The 12,663-nt window shown below is 36.4% G+C and overlaps 1 protein-coding gene across 1 annotated transcript in view; it reads right to left on the bottom strand.

Annotated features, from left to right (window-relative positions):
* Positions 1–775: 775 nt before the first annotated feature.
* LOC110452944 overlaps positions 776–12,663 on the bottom strand; it is a 65,487-nt gene continuing 53,599 nt past the window's right edge. The window contains exons 12-14 of the mRNA XM_021501704.1: positions 6,684–6,772; positions 5,751–5,929; positions 776–953 (exon numbers count right to left, since the gene is read on the bottom strand). Coding sequence (XP_021357379.1) covers positions 801–953; positions 5,751–5,929; positions 6,684–6,772 — 421 coding nt within the window. The 3' untranslated portion in view covers positions 776–800. The remainder of the gene's footprint in view (positions 954–5,750; positions 5,930–6,683; positions 6,773–12,663) is intronic.

Genomic DNA, 12,663 nt, shown 5'->3' with positions numbered 1-12,663 from the left:
ATGGTGACATTGGTCATGTTGAGTCTAGCATCCGCCCTCACTCTCAGAAGAACCTGAAAATGTCCTTATTTTGTCCTTTTCAGAAATCTAACAATAAAATATCATGTAGTCAAAAAAAGCCATTGGCTTTTAAACTGTACAAAACTATGAACTACCTATTTCTTGGTAGCAACATCCCTGTTTCCCTACTAAACAGTGTTTGTATTTTGTAGCTGGTTCCACATTCAAGAGCTTGCTCCCAATATCATAACTTCCATCAAAAATGTTGCCCGCTGATGGACCAACTTTCAAAACAGGGTTTCCAAACAAGCAGGTTGATGAAGACTGGGCAGGTTTGATGGTTGCCATCATGATCGCATAAGACAACATTCTATCTCTTTGTGTGATATAAAGTTATTTGTTTTGATTACGCTCATTAGTGTGCCTTGTTGTTTTGTTGTCACTTCTGAGATATAGGTATTAGAATGTGTTAATACTTAGATTTGACAGATTTATAAGGTAGGTATCATCTATGAAGAGAAAGATTCTTTCCATTCAAGAACACCTTGTCCTATTCTCCTTTTAATTTCAGAACTCGTATATCAAAGAAAAGATCATTTAATTGAGAATTTTTGTCCTTGCAAAATTAAAAAGGTAGTGTTCATAACAGAGACCCACTGTGTAAATAAGCATTCATCAAATCATGCTTGAAGATAAATATATATACATTCATTTCAAAACGTTTTTTGAAAAGTTCTAAGTGCATGTATAATAAAGAAAACATGACTTTTATCAATAAAATAACAATGATTTATTTTCAACTAGTACTGTTGGGGCAGCCAGGTCCAGTCTATGGGAGTCTTTCCATTCGCTTCAAGGACGGCATTACACATGGAGAAGTGATTGCAACCATAGAAGCCTCGATAAGCTGACAGTGGTGAAGGATGGACCCCTTGTAGAACACAGTGCTTCATCTGAAAAAGGAATTCATGTCAATTTTAAGTATCCTGCAATCAAGTTTTTGATAGTTTCCACTAGAACTGATGTGACACAATAGCAATACATAATAGGGAACCCTCCAGTACAATTTGTATTAATCAGATCGTTAGAATAGTGCTGGGTTCTTTTTTTATTATTTTGGTAATGGGCCCGATGGCTTTAAATAGATAACCTGAATAACCAAGACATGATTAGCAGTAATTCAATATCCTCACCAGGTAGATACTTAAATTTACCCTGGTCCACAGACATCGCAGTTTGTAAACACACACATGTAAACAGCTACACACAACTATTGTGGAAATTCAAAGTTCGGTCACGGTATACGAGCATAACCAGTGTCTACCTGCCTTAATAGACCCTAAAATGTAGTGAACTTAAATACCGGAGTGGTCAATAAGCTACAGCCTTGGACTACATTTCACAATATCTATTTATGCAACAAATATACAAGTGAAGCCACAACATTCATAACAGTGGCCAGGGCAACAGTACATTTCTATGTGGGAGTGCATCAGAGGGCATCTTCATGCCTAGTTCAGATATTAACATCATGTTTATAGACACTCGTGTGGTGGTCATTTACCCTGAACAGAGTGTTCCTCCAGCTTGTGCTGACACGACTATATTGCAGTTTAATGAGGCTGACTGCCCACCCGGGTATGTAGCCTTACCACTAGTTCAAACAGGACAGATGTGCAGCACAGTGCTACACAATTCATTTGTTAAATCTGAGGATGTTACATTTGTGTCAAGCGACATTTTTCGAGAACAAAATGACAACAAACATAGGGACATGGGATTACCAAGTGACTCTAGCGGACAGGGGGGTACATGAGGTAGATCAGATTTCATACACTGTTTTCATTGTAACAGTTGGCCTAGGGCTGCAAATGAATGGGTGAGACGTACACATCTTTATGGATGGCCATTGTTTTGTAATCAATCTACTTCAATGATACCATCGATTAGTTTACCAATGAAATCACAGTCAGAGCTGGAGGAAGCAATCGCGTATGCGTATACATTGAGGAACATATCTTTAATGGCACAGCAAAGTTATCAGCATCACTTAGCTGATTCTACCAACAATAAAACCATGTACAAGATCACAAGGAAGTGTAAACACCAGATCACCTATTGTGCCGCAATGGGAACATGCACTGAACTTTTGTACTTAGCGACACTTCATTTCCTGACAGGGAACTACCCGAAGTCCCTACAGATGTGTAGACAAGTGATGTCACAGCCATCATATTGCACGGGAGGTTTCACAGATCTACCATCGAAACAAAAAGCATCATATTTACACAAATACTGCGAAAAATGATATAATTTAATTTGAAAGCTTAAGAAAACATTGACAAAATCAATTGGCTTTTCAAAAGAATGACTTCATCTTCTACATCTTCATCCTGAGGTAGTAAAATGTCCATCAGGCCTTTTTATCCTCCTACTACACTATGCTGTGTTTCTATTCTTCCTGTGCCGCTACATTTATGAGCTTGGGAACATTAGAGGACGCGAAGTAGCACTGCATAACCTGATAGTGGTAAAGTATGATGATCTACGGGGAGGACACAAACACTGGATAGTGCACACACTCCTAGGGATCTGCTACCAAACTTTGGGTGACAATCGTCGGGCTATCAGAGCTTACATGGAGTCGGCACAAACAAAAACAATGCACCATGACTTTAACCCTGCCCTAGCGAGGGTGGAGGCCCTACAGTAGTCAGACACTCAGGGAAGGACAGTAGAGGTGGAGAAGTAACCAGTTGTATGACAGCCAGTAGCCAGTCAGATTCTGTGAATCGTTGGCAATGGGAAAGGATAGCGACCCGACAGAGGTCAAAACATTAAGCAGTGGTGTGACAGCAAGAATTAAGCAGTGGTGTGACAGCCAGTAGCCAGTCAGATTCTGTCAGTTGTTTGAAATGGGAGAGGATCGCGACCCTACATGGATAAAAATAATTAAGCAGTGGTGTGACAGCCAGTTGTCAGTCAGATTTTGTCCCTTTTTGACAACGAGCAAATGCATTTGTCCGGTATTCTTATCCTTATATATACATGCACATTAAAATTATGATATTCAGCAGGCCTCGTGTAGTTTCTAGTAGATATACAGTTGTGGGATCGCAAAAAGTTACACGATGTGCGGTGTGCGAACGTTAAAAATCTGGACGCTTATCGCTAACGCACATTTGTGCGGACGATGTACGAACGTTGTGGAATGACAATCGTGGTTGGTGTAAATTGAGAAATGGCTTTACAATATATACGGTTTTGTGTTCAAACTTATAAATTTGATTTTTGAAATATGTTTCTATATTCTAGCTACACATATAAGCTGATCTTTAAATCTATAATTTCTTCAATTTGGAACTGTTTTTTGGTGTTTTTTAAACGACCCAAAATGACACATGTAAAATTATAATACATATGGACACAGTCCCCTATACAGGTAAACATAGCCACTTTGTACATGTTTACCTGAACCTTAGTTTTCCCCACCAGGGCACTTGCGTAGCTCGCCAAGGTGTGAACATCCGGGTGAAAGGGAGCTAGACCAAACTGAATGCAAATAAATACATCCCGTTGTCTTTTCTAGCAGTCAAACGGTATACACGGTGAACCATATATCGTCTCTCTATGTCAGGCACAGGGAGCCAGGTAAAACTCCGGTCACTCATCAAAATGTTATTTATCTGTTCTGTTATCTGAGAGCAAAACCCATTCTCAACAGTTTAACAGTCACTGTAATACTGTGTAACACCCATTATCAATTTGAACATAATCTTAATTAGTATTATGCAAAATTTATATATACAGTGCTCCTTATTCCATACGAGCCTTCCGATTTTTTTCATTATGGTATATTGATCAACCAACAGGGCGAATGATTGTTCAATAGCACAGTTGTGAGCACCATGTGTGGACGATGTGCGCACTATTTTTGGTGCGTTGTGCGGTCACACAACTGAACAAGACTTTTTCTACTTGCACATTAAGGTGATTTTTACCATTGTTCATAATATTTTTGGATTCTGATCAATACCACAAAATACTCCGACTTCATTATCAGGAGAGAAAACCTATTGATAAATTACTTTGGCAGCACCGGCTGTATGCTCCCAATGGGTTGGAGAAAGGTATTGTCTGGTTGCCCTATAAGGCCCTATAACATCAGAAAATAATTTGAGAACCGCTTTGAGACGACTTACGAACTAGGTTGTGGTAAAGCGGTATATAAGAACCTCAAATTATAATTATTATTTAAATATTAGAAGACTGGACAGAGGGTGAGGAATTAACAAGCATACATATGTATTTATTGAATTTAATTAAAGAAAGACACATTAATAAACAGACTTAATTTCTCCAATGTGTGTTTTTCCAATTTTCCAAATACCTTCAAAAGGTTTATTTTATTTTGGGAAGCGGATGTACTTGGTTTCGTCTGAATAAAGGTGTATAAGTCTGATGAGGTAGGACAAACATAAGGTTAGACATAGATGAATGTCGTCAATAAAAACCTTGACTACGAATATTCAGAATTTGTATAAGGACTTTAACACATTTGACCCATGTGACCTTTAAAGTGGGTCAATGTCATTCATTTAATCAAACAGTGTAGCACTGCATCGCAGCATGCTAAACATTAAGTAGGTCTCATGTTAATGAAAGATTGAACTGCTATGTACTATGTGAGCTAAATAAAGTTGCTCTCACAGAACATATTTCAGAGTCTGCAGCTTGTTGTATAGTATTTATTGTATTTTCGATGTACATGAATAAACAACCTTACAATATGAAATTCAAAAGAACCATGCAAGATGTACTGAACAGGATGGCAAAATAGTATTCCACATACACCAGAATCCTCTGTACAGTCAAGATAGTAAAATAATGTTTCACATACATCGGAAGTAAGTAAACTGTTGCCCCAAATGTCTGGTAAAGATATCAGACAAACTAACAAGGCAGAAATACTTATACAACTCAATATTACAGAAGCTTCAGCTGAGGAAATAAAGAACAGCAGTGTATGTAATAAAGTCAAATTCTGAAGCTGTAAAAGATGAAATCAGCATCTGACCCCTATGACCTTGAATATGGTTGAAGGTTATTTATTTGAACAAATTTGAAAGCCCCCTATCCCAGTAATATACTGGTCATATATCATCACCCAATGCCTTTTGGTTTCCAGAATAAGTCATTAAAGTTTTTTCAGCACATTTGATCCCTGTGACCTAGAATGTGACGGATTGCAAACAGAAAGAAACAATACTATGATGTCACGGGAAGAATTAGATGATGTAATAGTCAGATTTTACCGGAAAAGCAGATAACAAATGCTGAAAACTACTGTTACATAATATTGGATTGATGGGGAAACAAATAATCATGCCCTACCATGCGGATGTAACAGAGAAATCTTCAACACCCAGTGCAGAGCCTCAGATCAGACAACCAAATAAATTACCCCTTTGGTTGGAGATTTCTCTGTCACACCTTCAAGGTAGAGGGAGATTCTATCAATTAATCACAACTTTGTCAAGCCAGTGTATTTTTCAACCTAAATATTACAACAGCCTGTTCCTACATGAATTGCATGGGAAAGCAGCCTGTAGTTGACTTTAAACTAGGTAAAATCTTCACTGCAAAGTACACATACAAAGTATGGTGATTTATAAGCAAAACAACAATAAATCAAAATATTACCCCATCAAAAATATTCAGATTTTCAGTAGTCTAGAAGTATTGTGTACCTTGTCTATACACAATCCCTTTTTCTGTGCGTATGACCCCCACAGTATGAACACCAGTCCTGTCCTGTTTTTGTTGAGCCATGATATGACAGCATCTGTGAATTTCTCCCAGCCTCTGTTTCTGTGGGAGTTGGCTTGGCCATGCCCCACCGTCAGACATGAGTTTAACAACAGCACACCTAAAAGATAAACAACACTTACAGATTGGGTAAATATTCCCTATTTCCTTTTTCACTTTTTGAAACATTCTTTGGTTTCAAACACATTTAATCATAAATGTCACACAATTAGATAGCATGTTATCTTTTAATTTTATATTGAAAACATTTTTTACGCTTTATGGTGTATAAGTTATCAGGATTCAAAGTTTAAAACCCAGGACCCAAAAACTCAAAAGACACAACAGAATGGCTAGCTTTCTGATGATCACTGGTGATCAGATCTGTTACATCTATAGAGATATATAGATAATAAAAAAAACTACCATAGAAATAAATAAGAGGCCCAGATGGCTTATAATGCTCATCTGGATATGTTAAGGGGCAAGGTACATAATGTAGGACGCAAGGCTACTCTCTTCATGCCCGGTAAATATATGTGTGATTTTAGGGTCGAGATCTTGGTCATTTCCAAGACATGATGCAAGGTATCCAGGGTGGGGCTGGACCCCAGGCCAATATCGTTAGCATGACTGTATCTGTCTTTATATACCTTTTATTTGTCTATATTTGGTTACAATTATATGTCCTTGGTCAGGTGAGCTAAGAATATACCTACCTTGTTCAGCCCAGCCAATCAGTGTGTTATTGTACCTACCTTGTTCAGCCCAGCCAATCAGTGTGTTATTGTACCGACCTTGTTCAGCCCAGCCAATCAGTGTGCTATTGTACCTACCTTGTTCAGCCCAGCCAATCAGGGTGTTATTGTACCTACCTTGTGCGGCCCAGCCAATCAGGCAGCCGTGACCAGGATGTTGGAATCCCTCTATGTCATTTTTCAACTCCTTATAAATGTTCTCTAAGCTGGAATCAATACAAATTGTCACATGTTAAGCATTTTTAATGCAAGTTGTGGTATTCCTTGAAATCCTACATTTCTTGTCAATAATCCTGTGTCATAGTTTAACAATAGCATGACAATGCCCATCAATAGTTGACAGGATATGAGTTGAACACAGTTAACGATACTCTCACTTGCTATCTATTGATGTATAATGTATAGTTCAGCGTAGTCTCCAACAGCAAGGCGTTTTATATGAGGTCTTCATTTTAATTTGTTACAACAAATTTGATACCAAGCTATATTTAGTTGAAATCAAAATGCTGAGTCCAGGACTCCATTAGTTTGTAAGCCTTTCTACTTTTAAGAGTCTCTATTTGTCCCATATATCATGACCTTATACACACAAGTCATACTACATGTGTTATATTGTGTTACACACATTACTAGGTTATACCATCCATATTCATTACCGGTAATTTCTATGGTAGCATGAGTTAGGAGTTATTAATTAGCCAAACTGACACATTATACCTCTACATAAACTCCTGCCATCGGAGCCGCCTGATTAACTCCGATGGCTGTGTTATTTCTCTACTATATATCATAAAGTCCTATTTACATTTATGTAACCAGGGATTAATGCAGGAATAGAAAATTAGTACCCGTTTTTGAAATAGGGGAAAATATGCACTGTAGGTGCATGCGCATGACCCATCCAGCGAGGGCTGCAGGCTGGAGCCAGGGGGAGAGTACGAGATGGGAGCATGGATTACATCTTTATTTTTTTTGTTTCTTGCTGTTCATTATAGATTTTAAAATATCAGTAGCAACACTTAATATCAACACAGGGAAAATGAAATAAATCACTCAGTTGTGGAACTGATGGAAATTTAAAAGAACAAGAGGCCCAATGAGCCTGAATCGCTCACATGGTATTAATCTCACACTTGTAATCATAAAAGTGGACAATATACAACTACAGGCAAAATATCTGTGTTCGATTCATTTGAATCTATTTAATGATTTAAACATATGACGCATGTGACCTTGAAAGTCGAACAAGGACATTAAGTTGAACAGAGTTTAAAGCCTTCCGTCCCAGAATACTTCTGGCTAAGTATCATTACCTTGGTCCTTTCGGTTATTGAGAAGAAGTTGTTGAAAGGTTTTAAACATATTTGACCCCTGTGACCTTGAAAATGGATGAAGGTCATTCATTTGAACAAACTTGGTGTCCCTTCATCCCAGCATGTTACTGGCCAAATATCATTAGCCTATGCCTCTTGGATATTCAGGAGAAGTTGTTTAAAAGTTTTAAACATATTTAACCCCTGTTACCTTAAAAATGGTTGAAGGTCGTTTGTTTGAACAAACTTGGTAGCCCTTTATTCAAACATGCTACTAACAAGATATCATCATCCTAGGCCTTTTGATTATTGAAAAGAAGTTTTTAAAGTTTTTTTTATTATGTTTGACCCCTGTTACTTTGAAAATTGGTGAAGGTCATTTGTTTGAACATATTTGGTAACCCTTTATCTGAGCATGATACAGTTCAAATATCATTATTCTAGGCCTCTTGGGTATTCAGGAGAAGTTGTTTAAAGTTTTAAACATATCTGACCCCTGTGACCTTGAAAATGGGTGAAGATCATTTGTTTGATTAAACTTGGTAGCCCTTCATCCCAGCATGCTCCTGGCAAGATATCATCCTCCAAGTCCTTTTGGTTATTGAGAAGAAGTTGTTGAAAGGTTTTAAACATATCTGACCCCTGTGACCTTGAAAATGGGCGAAGATCATTTGTTTGAACAAACTTGGTAGCCCTTTATCCAAACATGCTACTAACAAAATGTTTGACCCCTGTTTACTTGAAAATTGGTGAAGGTCGTTTGTTTGAACATATTTGGTAGCCCTTTATCTGAGCATGATACAGTTCAAATATCATTATTCTAGGCCTCTTGGGTATTCAGGAGAAGTTGTTTAAAGTTTTAAACATATCTGACCCCTGTGACCTTGAAAATGGGTGAAGATCAATTGTTTGATTAAACTTGGTAGCCCTTCATCCCAGCATGCTCCTGGCCAAATATTGTTATCTAGGGCTGTTTGGTAATTGAGAAGAAGTTGTTTAAAGGTTTTCAACTTATTTGACCCCTGTGACCTTGAAAATATATGAAGGTCATTCGTTTGAACAAACTTGGTAGCCCTTGATTCCAGCATGTTACTGGCCAAATATCATCACCTTAGGCCTCTTGGTTATTCAGAAGAAGTTGTTTAAAGGTTTTAAACAAATTTGACAACTGTGACCTTGAAAATAGGTGACGTCATTTGTTTGAATAAACTTAGTAGCCCTTCATCCCAGCCCGCTCCTGGCCAACATTATCATCCAGGCCGTTTGGTTATTGAGAAGAAGTCGTTCAAATATTTTAACATATTTGACCCCAGTGACCTTGAAAATGCATGAAGGTCATTCATTTGAACAAACATGGTAGCCCTTGATTCCAGCATGCTACTGGCCAAATATCATCACCTTAGGCCTCTTGGTTATACAGAAGAAGTTGTTTAAAGGTTTTAAACAAATTTGACCCCTGTGATCTTGAAAATGGGTGACATCATTTGTTTGAACAAACTTGGTAGCCCTTCATCCCAGCACGCTCATGGCCAAAAATTATCATCCAGGGCTGTTTGGTTATTGAGAAGAAGTCGTTCAAATATTTTAACATATTTGACCCCAGTGACCTTGAAAATGGATGAAGGTCATTTATTTGAACAAACTTGATTCCAGCATGCTACTGACCAAATATCATCATCCTAGGCCTTTTGGTTACTGAAAGTAATGTGTTTAAAGTAAAAAGTTGACGCCGGACACACGGACGACGGACGCCGTACCATGGCATAATTCAGTTGCCCTTCGGGCAGGTGAGCTAATAATACGATTTTAAAAAGGGAAAATACTGATAATGAAAAATTATGCTACTTATGATAGACTTTGAAAAAGTATTTGATTCTGTTTCATGGGGTTTTATTGATAAGGTATTAGAGTATTTTAATTATGGGGTAAACATTAGAAAGTAGGTTAAAACTTTACATAATAATGTATTTTCTTCGGTTAATCAAGGTGGTAACATTTCTATACCTATTAACATACAACGCGGCTATCGTCTCCGGGCTAAATATCAATACAAACAAAACTCAGGTTGGATAGGCAGTAGAAAAATATAGTCAGGAAACTTTCTGCTGAACTGAATCTGCTTTGGGGGAAGGATAAGTTCACCTTTTTAGGAAAAGATTTTTCTGTTGATTTAAGCGAATGAATTTTGATAAAAAAAAAGTGAAACTCAAATCTCTTATTAATATATGGAATAGGAGAAGTCTGACTCCAATAGGTAAAATCAATATCATAAAGTCTTTGTTAATTTCTCAACTTAATTACCTTTCTATTACCTTGCCAAACCCACCTGAAAGATATATTACAAAGCTGAATTCCTTATTATTTGATTTCCTGTGGAATGGCAAACCTCATAAAACAAAAAAAAGATGTAGTAATTAAAAATTATATAGATGGATGGTTGAAAATGGTTGAAGTACATGCTTTTATAGATTCCCTGAAGTTAGGTTGGGTAAGAAGAGTACTTCAGTCATCAGGAAAATGAAATTTGCTTTTAAATTTGATTATAGATGTAAAAAAAGTTGCACAATTGTGGTAAAGAATACATTCGTACATGTGGATCTAACAGACTGAATAATTCTAGTTCTATGAGTGAAGTTAGACAAGATTCTGTCTTAAAAACTCCACTCTGGTATAACACAGATAGACAAGTAGGAAATAATTTTGTTTTTTATCCAAACTGTTTTTAATTAAGACATCAGTATTTACAGTGAATGATCTTGTAAAAAACCCTAATAATTTGACTTTTTATTCATTTAATGAATTTATTCATAGTTTTCGAATTAACACAAACTTTCTCCAGTACCAAGGACTGGTCTCATTAGCCAAGCGTTTTCTTAGGAAATATGATATTCAGATAGAAAGATCATCCCAACTTTTTATACCTCTTCTTTTTGAAATATTCTTCAAGAATAAAAAAGGATCTAAAGACTTCTATAACAACTTGATTACACCAGCTTCAACACCTACTGGGGTGAGGAAATGGAATGAGGAGTTTGACTCTGAGTTTGATATATATATATGGCAGAAAATACTTAGAATTCCATTTACTGTTACAAAAAAATCAAAATTGCAGCGGTTTCAAGTTAGAATTATACACCATATTCTAGTAACTAACACTTTTCTTTTCAAAACAAGTTTAAATCCTAGTCCCTTATGTAATCTGTGTAATATGGAAAAGGAAACTATAGTTCATTGTTTATGGGAATGTCAAGAAGTGCAGGGACTACTGCAGAGACTTGAAAATCTTTGTGACATTCTTCTAATCCCTGTTTTAATAGATAAAGAATCATTACTTTTTGGAATATCACCACGAGCGAGTACTATTGATAATGAAATTTTAATTCTTATCAAACACTATATATATCAGACTAGATGTCTTCACAAATCTTTGAGTCTCAATGCACTCATCAATGTCATCAAAGACCATTTCCTTGTTCAGAACTATATTAACAATAGTAAAAACAGCTACATAAGAAGGAAGTTTGAAATTGTTTGGAGAAAATGGAAACCTATCCTGGAAATATAACCTGTCATCCTATAAATATGTATTTTGTCCTGGATCCCAAGCCTTGACTTCGCCATTTTTCTTTAGTTCTTTAAATTACATATGTACCACTGAATAAAGTAAAACTATTTACATGTGCATTATTATGGGACCTCTCTCTCTCTCTCTCTCTCTCTCTCTCTCTCTCTCTCTCTCTCTCTCTCACTCTTAGTCTGTTTTCTCTGTGCGAATGTCTGTGTGCGTGGTTGTATGCAGGTTAGTGTGATGTATGTGTGTGTGAGGTGTATAAATGTGTGTTTATGTATGATTATCAGAATATATGGTGGGATGAGTATTGATGTATGGTTGATGATGATGATGATGATGATGATGAAGAGGCATTCATAATAATGATTTTAAATTGATGTTGTTGATGATGATGATGGATTGATAGGAGAATGATGATGATGATGATGATGATGATGATGATGATGATGATGATGATGATGATGATGATGATGATGATCATGCTACTGGGAATTTTTATTTATGTAAAAAAAATGTCTTTAACAATTAACAAATTTAAAAAAAAAGAAAAGAGGAAAAACATTAAAAAAACAGGAAGCAAAAGAAAGAAAAAGAAGTACAATGATGAATGGCTCGGTGCCAAGCACCATATATACGAGCATTTTTTATTTTTTTTTATATATAATAACAAATTTAACAACCACATGCATACTAACAAAAAGATATTCCTGAAAACTTTGCATTTATTTGACTTTTGACCTTGAGGTCAAGATCGCAGGTACCTATTGACAGTGCACTCTAAATCGTCTCTGGGTGATGCAAATCTACTGCAAGTTTTATCAGGATATTTTTAACTTCGCACTTATTTGACCTTATTATTAGGGAACCAGCCTACTGCTAAATCATATAATATATATGAACAAATTCTAATTCTAATGGAGACCATTACAAAAGTCCTACAAACTGACCCCATAGTCGTAAATGATACTAGGATAGAGTTTACAATGCTAACATATACTTGAATACTAAGACTTTTTTTAACTTTGACCTTGAAGTAAAGGCCGAAGTGATCTAATGACACTGCATTGCACATCATCTGTATGTGATGCAGTTATACTTCAAGTTTCATCAAGACATCTTTAATGGTTTAAAAGTTACAGCCCGGACAAGATGTTCCTGAAAAATATGCATATATTTGACCTTTTACCTTGGGGTCAAGGTCACAATTACCTAA

The sequence above is a fragment of the Mizuhopecten yessoensis genome, unplaced genomic scaffold (genome assembly GCF_002113885.1).
Source record: "Mizuhopecten yessoensis strain PY_sf001 unplaced genomic scaffold, ASM211388v2 scaffold6999, whole genome shotgun sequence".
NCBI lineage: Eukaryota > Metazoa > Mollusca > Bivalvia > Pectinida > Pectinidae > Mizuhopecten > Mizuhopecten yessoensis.
Note: the sequence above shows the minus strand (reverse complement) of the source record. Positions and strands in the feature narration are given on the sequence as shown.